The 15,894-nt window shown below is 46.6% G+C and overlaps 1 protein-coding gene across 7 annotated transcripts in view; it reads right to left on the bottom strand.

The window, feature by feature from the left end:
- rfx2 (regulatory factor X, 2 (influences HLA class II expression)) overlaps positions 1-15,894 on the bottom strand; it is a 262,480-nt gene that overhangs the window by 71,674 nt on the left and 174,912 nt on the right. For 5 of the 7 annotated variants that reach the window (XM_072482882.1, XM_072482883.1, XM_072482886.1 and 2 more), the window contains 5 exons: positions 12,709-12,783; positions 4,793-4,980; positions 4,109-4,228; positions 3,415-3,539; positions 2,769-2,887 (listed from right to left, as the gene is read on the bottom strand). In XM_072482882.1, coding sequence (XP_072338983.1) covers positions 2,769-2,887; positions 3,415-3,539; positions 4,109-4,228; positions 4,793-4,980; positions 12,709-12,783 — 627 coding nt within the window. The remainder of the gene's footprint in view (positions 1-2,768; positions 2,888-3,414; positions 3,540-4,108; positions 4,229-4,792; positions 4,981-12,708; positions 12,784-15,894) is intronic. The other 2 variants (XM_072482884.1, XM_072482888.1) reach the window with 1 other exon arrangement.

Below are 15,894 nucleotides of genomic sequence, written 5' to 3'. Positions count from 1 at the left end.
TGGTGTACCTGTATACAAACTTATGTGATTCATGCACTAGGACATCCAGATCCCTCTGCATCAGAGTTCTGCAATCTCTCATCATTTAGGTAATAAGCTTCTTTTTAATTCTTCCTGCCAAAATGAACAATTTCACATTTTCCCATATTATACTCCATTTTCCAGATCTTCGCCCCCTCACTTAACTCATCTATATCCCTTTGTAGACTCCTTGGGCGAAATTCTCCGGTATCGGCACGATGTCCGCCGATCGGCGCCCAAAACGGCGCAAATCAGTCGGGCATCGCGCTGCCCCAAAGGTGTGGAATCCTCCGCATCTTGGGGGGCCGAGCCCCAACCTTAAGGGGCTAGGCCCGCGCCGGACTAATTTCCGCCCCGCCAGCTGGCGAAAAGGCCTTTGGTGCCCCGCCAGCTGGCGCGGAAATGACATCTCCGGGCGGCGCATGCGCGGGAGCGTTAGCGGCCGCTCACGGCAACCCCGCGCATGCGCTGTGGAGGGAGTCTCTTCCACCTCCGCCATGGTGGAGACCGTGGCGAAGGCGGAAGGAAAAGAGTGCCCCCACGGCACAGGCCCGCCCGCGGATCGGTGGGCTCCGATCGCGGGCCAGGCCACCGTGGGGGCACCCACCGGGGCCAGATCGCCCCGCGCCCCCCCCCCAGGACCCCGGAGCCCGCCCGCGCCGCCTTGTCCCGCCAGTAAGGTGGTTTAATCTACGCCGGTGGGACAGGCATTCTAGCAGCGGGACTTCGGCCCATCTGAGCCGGAGAATCGAGGGGGGGGGGGGGGGGGGGCCGCCAACCGGCGCGGCGCGATTCCCGCCCCCGCCGAATATCCGGTGCCGGAGAATTCGGCAACTGGCGGGGGCGGGATTCACGCCAGCCCCCGGCGATTCTCCGACCCGGCGGGGGGTCGGAGAATCTCGCCCCTGATATCCTCTTTAGAACTTGCTGTCCTACCTGTGCCACCAGCAAATTTATCAACCTTATCTTCAGTCAATTAATTCAAATCATTTTGACACCTCAGCACTGATCACTGTGGCACACCACTCATTACATTTTGTCACCAGAAAATGACCCATTTATGCCTATTCTCGGTTTCCTGTTATTTAGTCAATCTTCTCATATGTTACCCTCTACACCATCAGCTTTAATTTTCCACAATAACACCATACCACTTCAGATGGATTTTCTTTCCTCAAACTTATTTTCAGAATGTATTACTGTGCATGGATTTATATTGAACTGCACTTGCCACCTATCACCCCTTCTGTCCCTCCTGCAGTCTTTCACAATTCTTGTCACAATCGTAATATGCAATTTCTGGTTGTGTAGTACAAAGTATTACATCGCCTATCACACAGTTAAAAATTGATCAGTTTGCTCGCTTGGTTTTTTCAAAAATATGACTTTACTTTAAGAGAAAATAGAATACCATTACAATACTAGATTTATTTTATAGGCCACCAATTAGCGGAAAAGATTTTGAGGAATAGATTTTCAGCGAAATTACAGTGATGTACAAAAACTAAATAGTAATTAGGAACTTCAATTATCCTAATTTTGACTGGGGTAGTAATAGTATAAAGGGCAAAGAGGGAGATGAGTTTTCAAAGTGTTCAGGAGAATTTCTTCGACCTGTACGTTTTTAGCCTAAAGAGGAAGGAGGCATAAAAAACAGAAATGGTGGAAATATCCAGCAGGTCAGGTAGCATCTATGGAGAGAGAGAAAAAGTTAACGTTTCAGGTCCATAATCTTTCCTCAGAACAGTTTTGATGAAAGGTCATTGACCTGAAATGTTAACTCTATGTACAGATGCCACCTGATCTGCGGAGTATTTCTTGCATTTTCTGTTTTTATTTCAGAGTTCACGGGCAAAATTCTCCGGTATCAGCGCGATGTCCGCCGACTGGCGCCCAAAACGGCGCAAATCAGTCGGGCATCGCGCCGCACCAAAGGTGCGGAATGTTCCGCATCATTGGGGGCCGAGCCCCAACCTTAAGGGGCTAGGCCGGCGGCGGACGAATTTCCGCCCCGCCAGCTGGCGGAAAAGGCCTTTCGTGCCCCGCCAGCTGGCGCGGAAATGACATCTCCGGGCGGCGCATGCGCGGGAGCGTTAGCGGCCGCTGACGGCATTCCCGCGCATGTGCAGTGGAAGGAGTCTCTTCCGCCTCCGCCATGGTGGACTTCAATCTGGTATTGTAAGACTTCTTACCATAGACATACAAATAGTAGAATGCTATAAAGACGACTTGACGCCAATTAGGGACCAAAAAGGAACCTACTCATGGAAGCAGAGGATATGGTTCAGCTACTAAATGAGTACTTTGTATCTGCCTTCACCAAGGAAGCCAATGCTGCAAAAGGTAAAAGAGGAAGCAATTGAGACACTAGATGGGCAAGAAATTGATAAAGTGGAGATACTAAAAAGGTTGGGTCTTCCTTTATGATTGCAAAACAATTAGAAAAAATTCCCTTCATTAATGGGATACGCCAATCATTAATGGGATATGCTAATAATGCAGCTTGTGTTCAGGGTGAGTAACATGGAGAGATACAAACTTTTTCATTTAATTGAAAGGACTCTCTACACGATAAGACATGAGCATAAATGAATACAAGATCCAACAGAACCCCAGCATCCCAAAGCAAGGTAGGGCATTGGACATAGTACGGGTTCTGAAAAGGCATGGTGATGTGAGGCTTGATTTGAAGCACCTACCTCTCCCCAACCGTTCCCCCCAACCTCTCATCACTCAGTACACCTCACCTCACAGTGCTCCCTATACAAAGTCTGTAATGTCTTCACTTCATTCAGTGTGATATCCTCCGGCAATGGACAGCTACCAACCTCAGCATCAATAAACTCTGGTAATGCACGAGACATATCTATGGGAGCAACAATAATGAAAGAATGTTTATTAGCTATATAAATATATTTTACATGTGCATAATCACTTCAATGCTCACGGTCGCTGCACTGGCACTGCCAGATGCCATACTCAGCCAGACTGATCAGCAGTGTGTGAGGTTTGCTACAAGATACAGAACCTGACATGATGCTTTTTAATTCAAAGTATCATCGACCCTTGAGCATATCTCAAACCTTGCAACACCTTTCTGTTTAGGTTTGAATCTGTGATTATATCTTTTTTTAAAATTAATCCAATGTTAATGCATTTCAATCAATATTGGCAAGCACAGAAAGAGTTGGAAAGACATCTGCTGAAAGCCAATAACGTGAGAATAGAACTGGAGTGCCATGGACAAGCAGCATCTCACCACGGTGGAGCACTCTGTTAGTGTTGTAGCTGAAGCAGCTTTTGCATGATGTTGGATACTTAAAATTAAATTCCTGATAACCGGGAGAGGATTAGCTCCTTCTCAAACCAATTGTATCAGATTAATTGACGAACCCAGAAACTGCTGGTGGTGTTGGCTCTGTGCAGCTACAGATTGCTCTGGGGTTGTTGTGGCTGCATGTTGTCCATTTCCAGGCATATTGTCTCCTACACCATCCAACTTCTGCATTGGTTTAAACCTAAAGACAAAAGCATCAAACTTACAAAACGGATCCATATGAAGGTGCCAGAAATAGTGACTTTACCAGACATGGCCACTTAGTTTTAATTCAAGAGAAAATAATTCAAGCTATAAGGTTATTTTTTTTAAAAGTCATTTACAATTACAAACATTGCCATGTCAAACTGTTTTTCATACATTTTTTAATCTATAAAATGGTTGTTGGAAGAAAGATTGATTTGATTCTTTACAACTGAATTACTGAACGAGGTTAACACCATTTTAATCATAAGATACAGATTCAGTCAATCGGTACGGACTATTATTCAGTTAAACTCAATAACTGTCAAGCTTGTTATGTGCTCCAAGACCTCGCAGCCCATTCCATAATCCTGAAACTACAGCTTGGTTCATTGTCAATAGTGGAGTTGCTAGCTTGCAGTCCATCCCTGGGGATTGGTTGAGTGGTTCATTTTAGTAGTGGGGCTCTTGGGGTGTGTAGGGTGTAGGTGTGCGGGTACGCATGTGTGCATGCGTGTGGTGGGTTCAGGGTCCTGGGCATTGGGTGGTGGGATGTTAGGATTGTACCTTTGTTTCTGATGCACTGGTTGTTGTCGCATTGCCATGTACTGCATATCCTCCTGTAAACGGTTCAATGGTGAATCTGGCTTTAGACGAATCCCATAATAATGGTACTTAGAATTTCCCCTGAAACACAGGAAAATGATATAAACCTAATGATAGTTGAAGGAATAAACAGTGAATGCAACTGAGAACAACTAAAATAATGCAATTACAATTTGAAAAAAGTAAAAGACACACAAAAATAAATTTTCATTTTAGAAATATGTTTTGAATATGTTATTACAATAGAAATACTGGATTTAAATCAAATAGGTTCTCAACAAATAAGTTCCGCACTGCTCCCAATTAAGCAGACACATGATTTTTGTATCCAAAATTTCAGCCACACATTACTAGGCTTGCTGTGCAGTGGCATAATTAGTGACTTTAGATCTTCTAAGTTCTGTACAGTATTAGCGCGCTCTAACATTTAAGCTATCAAGGCTGATATTCACAGTAAGACTAAAGGAAAACAAAAATATCTGTATTACTCACACTCAAGTGTAGCGCTAGTTACTTATTAGATCCAGAATAGCTGAAGCAATTCTGACCTCAACAATGCTACCATGGGAAAAGGTTCACTGGACAACAAGTTAAAACAAGACTATTTCTAACATGCATTTATGTTGATGAGCAATCTTTTTTTACCCTGACCTTGTTCCCAGTCTTCTGGTCCTCAGCCCCATGAACACAGAACGAATCAGTTTGCCAAAGGAAGCTGCATTGACGGGGTCGAGCTTCTGTTCTTGGCAGTGCCGAAGGTAATGGTTGTAGAGGGAGCTCCGGGGAAGGCTAACTCCCTCAGCAGTTTCATAGTTATCGAGGAGCCACTGAAGCTGTGTTGAAGAGAGACAGTGTGTCACCCATCCATACTGTACACAGTTAAACTAAACCAACACACTTTGGTTACTTGTGAGTTCACTAAATTAATATGTGAGAACAGAAACTTCCAATGAGTCTGCTAAGGGTTAAATAATAAACAATTAAACCTGTAACTGCATTCGCAAAAATTGCCCCCAGCAGCCACGTTCACTAAGCTGGTTCTAGTGTCATGCGAGAGTGCCTTTAAGAACTGGATGTTTAAGCAATGTACCTTTAAGAAAACAGTGATGTCAGAGAGTGGGTGGAGCTCAGCTCAGTTCAGCCATTTTGCAGTCTGTGTTTTGCAGGTTTTTAGTTTCAGTTTAAAAGCAGTGTTTGTGTGCCTGTGTGTTTCCAGAGAGCTGCAAGTTTTGCAGTTTGGTTTTGCAGCTTAAAAGGTGCCTGGCTGGTTTTGCTGAGAGCAGTTTAAAAGTGCCTGGCTGTTTTGCTGGAGCTGAAGGCAACCAAGCCAATAGGTCTCTGCCATTCTACAGAAACTATATATATCCTTTAACCTGATGTGATACTGTATAAAGGTGTTAAGTCCCATGGAAGTTTGAAGGAACATTTTAAGGAAGTATTTACTGTTGCAATATTTTCTGAGTTCATGGAATACACAGTATTTTGTGTTTAAAAACCCACGTGTCCATAATTGTAATTCCACACCAAGGGAAAAAGCCATGTGCTCGGAAATGCAACAAATCCATTAAAGGGTGAGGTTGGTTGAACTCCATGATACATTTTGGGGTTCTGAAACGCCTCACCCATAACACTAGTTTAAACCATGTGGGAACTATTGAAGCAAAAGAGCAACTTTTACATTCAAATATTTTCTCCTGTACTGCATGGGAAAATAAAGATTACCTGGAACCCTCAACCTTTACCAATTGGAGTAAACTTGTATCTGGTCTATGACATTCTGGGGTAAATTGGGAGAGCGTCCCTTTAAGGTTCGATGGGTTGGGTGGGTGAGAACGGTGTGTGAAGAATGTTCCTTGAAGAATGAAGATTACCCTGCAAGTATTCTTCCTTCTATAGATCACAACCTTCACAACTCGGCAGACCGGCCTATTAGGCCATGCAAGTAGAAAATGCTGTGTTCGGCCAGTTCTATCAACAGACAACGTAAAGATAAAACACCAAGTGAATTATAAGAAAGGAACAGGAGCAAGATTGGGCCATTTGGCCCCTCAAGCCTGCTGTGCCATTACAATGTTTCACGATTATCACAACATCCTAGGCTAGTGCATGTTCAATCTCAGCCCACTTGACCCCAAGTCACAACACAGGTGAAATTAGATTTTATTTAAAATGCCCCAGATCCTTGGCTGAGCCCAATAATCTGCAGACACCAGGGCCGGGATTCTCCCCTACCCGGCGGGGCGGGGGGTCCCGGCGGGATGGAGTGGCGGGAACCACTCCGGCGTCGGGCCGCCCCGAAGGTGCGGATTTCTCCGCACCTTTAGGGGCCAAGCCCTCACCGTGAGGGGCTAGGCGCGCGTTGGAGTGGTTTCCGCTCCACCGGCTGGCGCGGAAAGCCTTTGGCGCCACGCCAGCCGGGGCCGAAAGGACTTCGCCGGCTGGCGGAAGTCCGCGCATGCGCGAGAGCGTCAGCGGCTGCTGACGTCATCCCCGCGCTTGCGCAGGGGGGAGTGTCTCTTACGCGCCGGCCATGGTGAAGGCTGTGGCCGAGGCAGAGGGAAAAGAGTGCCCCCAACGGCACAGGCCCTCCCGTGGATCGGTGGGGCCCGATCGCGGGCCAGGCCACCGTGGGGGCACCCCCCGGGGCCAGATCGCCCTGTGCCCCCCCTCCAGGACACCGGAGCCCGCCCGCGCCGCCTAGTCCCGCCGATAAGAGAGGTGGTTTGATTCTTGCCGGCAGGACAGGCATTCCAGCAGCGGGACTTCGGCCCATCGCAGGCCGGAGAATCGCGGGGGGGGGGGGCCTGCCGACCGGCGCGATTCCCGCTCCCGCTGAATTTCCGGTGCCGGAGAATTCGGCAACCAGTGGGGGCGGGATTCACGCCAGCCCCCGGCCATTCTCCGACCCGGCGGGGGTTCGGAGAATCCCGCCCCAGGTTTGTAACTTTAACACAAGCAACCTTTTATTATGAACAGTATTAGAATTAAACTGACAGAAAATTGTAACTGACTATCTAATACCCTTTTCCAAAGATCTCTTCCTAACTACTCCTATTCTTTACACACACAGATAAACAACATAGGGGAAAGGGTGGCGGAGAGGGAAAACAAAATAAAAATTAAAGGATAAGGATCTTTGATGCACTGGGATGGCTTCTGGTTAATATCTTTCTAAAGTTCAGGCTTTTGTTTTGATACTTCTTCCTTCTTCGCTTGAGATGGTTTACTCTGGCAAGGCTGTCTCACTTCTCTGCAGACTCAGCAAAAGATGTGCCTGGTACCCTCTGCTTTCAGAACAATAAAGCAGTTCTTTCACTTCAGCAATCAGGAGAGAGAATGAGCTCCTTTCACTTCCAAGGTTTAAACACTTTTGTCCCGTTCTCTCAAGCATCACGTAGGAACCATTCACTGAATCACTGACCATCTCACAGCCACGGACCAACCCACCAGTTGCCTGTTAACCAATCAATCCGACTCCCTCAAAGCCTGGTTCCTAAGATCCACTCAGTGCTGAGGAGTCTGGTCTTTCCTCTCCAAAAAGCGAAACCTGGGAACACAGTGACCTGACAAGCAGGCTGCTTCAACCTTGAGTTTTTCTGCTTAAAGGCACATTCCGATTACGAGTCCACAGACCAAAATAATAACATTGAATAACTGGGAACAAAGGAAAGAAACAGAAAGAACTCTTACACTATCCTTATTCTTGCCACACTTAGCATTAACATTCATTGGCTGCAGGAGCCCATTTTACTGCACTATAATTGGACTGCCTTCCATGTTGTTTCAGCATTTGAATTGTGACTATCAAACAACAGAATGTACAATCCCATTACTATTACTTTGACCAGTTAGAATCCAATCATCTCAGGACATTTGTGCAGGGTAATTTCTCAGGGTAGAGGGCAGCACAGTGGCACAGTGGTAGCACTGCAGTCTCACAGCGCCGAGGTCCCAGGCTCGATCCCGGCTCAGGGTCACTGTCCGTGTGGAGTTTGCACATTCTCCCCGTGTTTGCGTGGGTTTCGCCCCCACAACCCAAAGATGTGCAAGGTAGGTGGATTGAACATGCTAAATTGCCCCTTAATTGGAAAAAATGAATTGGGTACTTTAAATTTATTATATATAAAAAAAAAAAATTCTCAGGATAGAATCATTGAATTTGCAGTGCAGGCCATTCGACCCATCAAGTAGCATCGGCCCTTGGAAAGAGCACCCCACTTAAGCCCATGCCTCCACCCAGTCCCCGTAACTCAGTAACCCCACCCAATCTTTTGGGACACTAAGGGCAATTTATCATGGCCAATCCACCTAACCTGCACATCTTTGGACTGTGGGAGGAAACCGGAGCACCCGGAGGAAACCCACGCAGACACAGGGAGAACGTGCAGACTTCGCACAGACAATGACCCAAGCCGGGAATCGAACCTGGGACCCTGGAGCTAGGAAGCAACTGTGCTAACCACTGTGCTGCCATACTGCAGGTGTTGCTCTTTTTCGCCTTAGTTTATTAGCTCTGATTATGTCACCTTTGCTCACGAGTCGCCAGGTATCTTTCTGATACCGCCACGTGGTTCAAGCTCAAGTTATGATTAATAAGTCAGCACACCGCTTAGTAAGATTGAAATCAACGGTCATTTATTATATACAACAATTAATGCTTACACAATAATCCTACTATCTATATCGAAACCTACCACTACTGGCCAATACTTAACTTTAGGACGGGCCCACCAGGTCAGGGAAACGAATGGCTTATCGAATTAGATCTGGCCTGCGGGATTCAAAAGGCTGATACGGGTCGATGTCTAGGAATCTCTATTGGGTAGCGATCGCTGGAGTCAAACTTACGGTTCTTTGCTGAAGGTTCTTGCGAAGGCTGTGAGCAGGTGAAGAAGGGAGGGAGAGAGAGATCTGAACTTGGCCCCTCACTTTATAGGGCCCAGGGGCTTCCCGCCTCTCGGGGCGGCCCTTGACCCTGAGTCCCAAGTGATTGGACTTGTTCCCAATCACTGGGTTCGATATGTCCAATAACAGGGCGATTCCTCGATCGGGGGGTGGTCGTTCACCTGTCTTTGTTTCGGCCACTGCAGGCGCCGACAGGTCTGGCCCGGCATTCAATTGCTAATATGTTGCAATTGTTCCCGGGGATAGCCGATTAAACTGCAGATGTCTGGGTTGATGTGCTGCTAATAGTCTTGAGTATCGATCTGGGCCGACTTCCCCAGAGCCGAATACGCTATTCTGTCTGCAGCTGTCCGTTTGTGTCCTGTTGGCTGCTTTTCCCATCAGCCTTTTCGGTTAGCCATTTTAAATCAGGTTTTGGACAAATTAATAGGGAATCAGCCATTTTAGGTGGCTACACAGGGTAGGGTCTGGGCCCTACTGACCTTCCTTCTATCACAAGGTCAGATGTACGGATGTTTGCCTATGATTTTTTTTTTTTTGAGGTGATGAAATGCTTTCATAGCCTTAAATCTTTTGAGACCATCCCCAACTGAAATAGAAGCCCAAAAGCTAGGTTTCTGGGAGAGGTATGTTAATTGGAATTCCTGGCTGTGACATCAGCAGTTGTCAGAGGATAAGATCCTGTGTGTCAAAGACGGTGTAACTCTACCGGGGGAAGGCCGGATTATGAGGCATACTTGGGTTGCTGTGAGCACACACAGATGTGTGCTGAGAGTACTATCCGAGATATCTGTGAGACTTAAGGCGCAATCTACCGGCCGTGTTACACTAGCGACGCAGCTAGTAGATGCCTCTTCCAGAAAGTCGCAATGTGAATTGTAGGCGGATCACCTTTTAGCACATCTGCATATTAGAGTGTGTCAGCTAATTTCACTCTAAAATCACTCCTGTGATCTAACCAAGGCATTGAGATGTATCCCCTTCACCTGGAGACCTTGGGTGAGTGCTATTCAATGCTGGTGTCCACAAAAGGGGACCAGACAGAACAGCCCTCATGGGGGTCTCCCATGGAATCGGAGACCCCAGGTTCTTGCCCTCTTGTGTTGGGTGGCACCCTGGCACTGCTGGTGCCACCAGGGCACGTTGGCACTGCCAGTCAGTGAGTGGAGCTCTTCAGTGCAGAAAACGGGACTAAGTGCGGCCTCTTCGGGGAGTTCCCCACTGAGGCTACGAATCTACCTGAATGGGAACAGAGCCCATTCGATAGCTTGGAGTTTCTCGGAGTTCCAACCGCCAGGAAATTCCGGCTAAACACGCTCGTTGTTGGACTCTGTTCCCATTAGATCACGCCCGTAAACTTTGTTATATCAGATATTTAAAGTATAATTTATGGTTCCTGTTGAATACAATTTGCTCATTAATCAAGTTTAATTTCTGTTGATATTTGGTTTGTTGTTATAATAAAATGTCTTTCGTGAAATCTTATCCATTGGGGTCCTTTGGGAAGTTTGATTCTTTTACGTTAGTAGCTTCTGTGGGGATCATAACATTGCAATGTTGGCTCGCATTCACAACTCCTCAGATACTGAAGCAGTCTATGTCCATATGCAGCAAGACCTGGAGAATATTCAGCCTTGGGCTGATGAGTGTCAAATAACTTTTTGCACCACACAAGTGCCAGGCAATGGCCATCTCCAACAAGAGAGAATCTAAATATTGTCCCTTGACATTCAATGACATTACCATTGGAGAATCTCCCCACTATTAACATCATGGAGGCTATCATTGACCGGAAACTGAACTTGACCGGCGTAAAGAGCAAATCAGAGGCAGGAAATCATGTGGTGTATAACTCACCTCATGACTCCACAAAGTCTGTCCATCATCTACAAGGCATAAGTCAGGAGTGTGATGGAATACTCCCCACTTGCCTGGATGTGTGCAGCCCCAACAACACTCAAAAGCTCAATACAATCCAGGACAAAGCAAGCCACTTGATTGGCACAACATTCATCTTAAACATTCACCTCCTCCGCCATCAGCATAAATCTGCAGCAGTGTGTACTATATACAAAGTGCCCTCCAGCAACTACCCAAGCCTCCTCCAACAGCACCGAATCCACAACTTCTACAAACCAGAAGTACGAGGGCAGCAGATGTATCTGCTTCAGTGCTTTTCCGAGTCAATACTTTTGCAATGCATCCTAGGATTGAAAGAACAGAGAGACCATCCGATTCCCAAGTGCACTCTGCAAGATGGTTTCATCAGGTCACGGCTTCCACAGGCAGAGAAATAAGGTGACTTTATATTATAGACCAGGAGGGATGTTCGCATCCTTTCCTTCCAAGTGGGGTGGAAACCCTCAGAACCTGAATTGTTTGGGTTACAAGCAGAAAGGAAGTCTTGTCGGAACAACCGAGGAGTTACTTGTCAACTGCATTAAGCACCCACATTGCAAAAATCCAGAAAGCTCTGAAGATACTGCTCCAAGCATAATCACATCAAAATCCTGAGGTAGGGGTGGCTCTGTTTAACACTGGCTGTCTGACCACATAGGCCAAAAACATTTTTAAGAGCTGGGTGCCTTAGTATCTTTTAGTGCTGACCCCTCAGCTGTAGGCCCTGCATAAGTGAGCCTTTTTTCTTTTAAACAGTGTTTGCTTCAGCATTAATGAGTACCGATGACGTGAATCAAGGCGAAGAGTTTAAACCATGCGTTTAAAGTACTTTAACCTAAATCATAGAATCCCGACAGTGCAGGAGGCCATTTGGCCCATCGAGTCTGCACCAACCCTCTGAAAGAGCACCCTATCTTGGCCCACACCCCCACTCTGTAACCCAGTAGCCCCACCTAACCTTGTGGACACAAAGGGACAATTTAGCATGGTTAATCCACTTAATCTGCACATTTTTGAACTGTGGGAGGAAACTGGAGCACCCGGAGGAAACACACGCAGACGTTGGGAGAACGTACAAACTCCACAGTCACCCAAGGCTGGAATTGAACCCGGGTCCCTGGCGCTGTGAGGCAGCAGTACTAACCACTGTGCCACCATGCCGCCCCCATATTATCTGTGGATCAAAAATAGATACATTTTAAATTACCACTCGCATGCCTCCAAATATTTCAGCCCCTCTTCTGAAGGTGTTGCTTTCATGCGAGGGCATGGTTTATGGAGAGCGTTTTTCATTTGAGGGGTATACAAGCAGGGTCTGACAGAGGACATCAGTTGACGGAACCCTGGACAATGCTACCACCCAGAGTACAGGGAGTTCAAGTCATTTGCAGGACCTCTAGCACTGATGTAGAAACTCTTGCCCTGTACAGTGTGACTTATACTGCTTATGTGATTAACGAATACTGCCCACTCCGCTCTTTATTTTGAATGTAAGAAGGTTCACGACTTATAGGTGAAAAGGAAAACCAGAGACTTCACCAGAGAGTTACACTCAATGAACTGAAGGAGCACGTGAACAGTATTTAATAGTTAAGACCATTATTATAACTTATTCCATTGGTCTCTAGTTTTTCTGCTGCAGCTCTTTGCAATCATTCTCAGAGTAACAGTTCAATGTAGAAAGTGTTAATAATTTCAAAATTCTGAAGATTGACTGAATGGAAAACAGTAACACTTCAGTAAATACGGGTACTCACATGGCTGTTCAACAGAGTACTTTTATGGGCTGTGATCCCTTCGGATTTCTGTAGGTTCTCGATTGCCATTTCAATCTATCAGATTAAAGTGTATGAGAGCAAATATGTGAAAGCAGTAAGGTGTATAAATGATGCAACCATTTAGTGTCCAGAATTAGCACAACTTTCAAATTTCAAAATTAAAAATGTATAACAAAATATTGTCATATATGTTTATTAAAATTAAACAGAACATTAAACTAGTTCCTAAATTGTTCTTCTCGAGGTTTATCCATGCTCTGTAACCTTTGGTTTCCTGCTGCTTCCCCAGTTGTGTGAAGCAGGTAACTGGATGCGGCTTTCTAAAAAATACAGCTCTACATCCAAGCTGAGACATTATATGAGGGAACACAACTCTGATCTTTCTGTTTGCTGCTCTCTAAATAGAAGGATTTGATCACAAGTATCACAATATCAGGATAACTCCCTATCCTGAGTAGTAATACAAGATCTTTAAACTGGTGTTGGCTTATGCAGGCGGATATTAAAGGGCCACGTGCTCACACCCTCCTGTGAGTCTTAACATACATTCTTCTGATTCACAGAGACTACGACTAACTGGATCAAGCTAACTTTTGGAGATGAAATACAACGAATAGTAAATTTGCTACTTGCACGACAAAGGATTAGACCAAATTTATACAGGTTTTATCACAAGATCAATAACTCATAATTTCTTATGGGACACTTTTAACATCCTGGTTTCTTTGAGTTCTAAGAAAGATCACTGATTTGAGACATTAATTCTGTTCTCTTTCCACATATACTGGTAGGCCTGCTGAGAATTTTCAGCATTTTGTGTTTTTATTCCAGATTGCCAGCATAGCAATATTTTGCTTCTGTGTTTCCTTGTTCATTGCCATCGCTTTAAGTGTTCTGACATGGTGAGTAATGAGTTAACACCTCAAATTTCCCTCAATTTCTCCCGCAGCAAATTTTATTCCATGCATGAAGTGCATATCTCAATTTTCACTTTAAATACAGACAAATTCATTGCCTGTATTGAGCTTCATTTACCATTAAAATCCCAGGTCCTATTGAGCACTCTTTCTTTTTATTTTGCTCTGATCTTGATCTTAGTACAGTGAACTGAATGGTGTTTCTGTGCTGCGCTCTCTACAACACCTTGAGGTAACACCATACCCTCGCTTGCTACCATCTCTAAATTTATCAGCGTTTCATTGAGATTGATTACACATCAGTAATGTACACCTGGCTGCTTCCGGTGACGGCGGGCAGGAGGCGGCCGCACAATGGAGGGCTCCCGTTCGGGAACAGCATTTTCGGGGCTTTAAGCCCGGTCCCAGGGTCCGCGGAGGCGGCAAAAGCAGGGAGAAGGCACAGAGGCGGCAGAGTGAAGAGAAATGTCGAGGGTGAGCAAAAGAACGTCCGTAAGGAAAACAGTTGAAGGTCCGTCGGGGAGTGGAAAGGTCACCGCGGGGTCACCAAGGAAAATGGAGGCTGGAGCACTAAGGGAGGCCGCATTGCTTACGGCTGAAGAAATAACTAAGGTGACGGCTGCGGAATTCGAAAGGCAGTTTACAAAATACATGGAGACAATGAGGAAGGAGATGAGAGAGGTTTTGAGTGTGCTGGTGGAGGAGGCGATTTCCCCGGTGACGAAGGCGGTGGCGAGCGCAGTGGCAGAGGTGCAAGAGCAAGGGGAGGCTCTGAAGGAAGTGGAGGAGACGTTATTGCAGCACGGTGATCAACTTGCCTCGATGGGAAATGTGATGCGGAAGGTGATGGACATTAACAAGGATCTGCAAGGAAAAATGGAAGACCTGGAAAACAGATCCAGGCGACAGAATTTGAGGATTGTGGGGCTGCCCGAAGGAGTTGAAGGACCGAGGCCGACTGAGTATTTTGCCGCGATGCTGGCGAAACTATTGGGGGAGGGGGAGGATCCCTCCCGATATGAACTGGATCGGGCTCATCGGTCATGGAGGCCTGTACCAAAGGCGAGTGAGCCGACAAGGGTAGTGACTCTGTGCTTCCGTAGGTACAGTGTGAAGGAGAAGGTCCTGAGCTGGGCCAAAAGAAGCGGGTGGTGCAGTGGGCTGGAGCTAGTATACGTGTATACAAGGACTTTACGGTGGAGCTGGCGAGGAGGCGGGCTGCCTTCAACCGGGTGAAGAGGGCACTGTACATTAGCAAGGTGCAGTGCGGCATTGTATATCCAGCGAAGCTGAGGGTGACTTACAAGCTCAGGGACTTTTATTTTGGAACGGCGGAAGCAGCGGAGGAGTTTGCGAAGGCAGAAGGACTGTGGCAGAACTGAGAAATTGAGAAATGGCCATGTGCCGATGTAACCTCATGACTGTATTTTCTTCTTTTTTGTTTCACTGCGTGCGGGTGTATGGGCTAAAGGAACCAATGTTGTATATATTTGGACAAGGGAAGTGATGGGACTTTCACTCGAAATGAGGGCTCTTTGGGGTGTAGGTGGATATGCGAGGTTTGTGTGCTAAAAGGGGATTTCTGGGCTTTCCTGGGGCCGGGCAAGGGGGAAAGGGACCCGGGCGGGGGCCTCCACGCTGGCCGGTTTAAGCCGGCCAGTGAATGGGAGTGAGGTGGGGAGAGGGGCTGCGGCCATCGGAGCCTGGCAGAACAGGGTCCGAGTGGTCTAGCCGGGGTGGAAAGTTGGGGGGAAGGAACCGAGGTTGGGAGGAGGAGTTTTACAAGAGGCAGTGAACGGGAGGAGTTGGAGACTTGGGGGGGTGGTGGGAGACACGACAACTCTTGGGTATCATGTACGGTACTCTTTCAGAGGTTGGAGGGTGTTGAGTGTAGGGGGGGAGGGGGAGTGGACTCTATAGGTCAATGGTGACCATGGGCGGTCCCGGACTCCTTTTTCTTTTTCTCCTTTGTTTTATCGTTGCCACCGTGGGAAGGTTTGTTTTATTGGATGCATATATTGACAGGTGGGCTGTTGTTTGGGGTGGTGGGAGGATGGGATCGTTGGTATTGTTAAGGGGATTGATTTTGTATTTGTTACCGTTTACTGTTTGTGGGTGGGGTGTAAATTTTGAAGGAAAATGTGAAAATGGAGAATAAAAACATTTTTAAAAAAGGTAATGTACACCTGAAACAGGAGAGGTCCCAATGTCTCTCAGTCAGTCGCCTCTTTAAGACTTAGCTTGCTTT

This window comes from Scyliorhinus torazame, chromosome 18 (genome assembly GCF_047496885.1).
Source record: "Scyliorhinus torazame isolate Kashiwa2021f chromosome 18, sScyTor2.1, whole genome shotgun sequence".
Lineage (NCBI taxonomy): Eukaryota > Metazoa > Chordata > Chondrichthyes > Carcharhiniformes > Scyliorhinidae > Scyliorhinus > Scyliorhinus torazame.
This window is presented reverse-complemented; position numbering and strand designations above follow the sequence as displayed.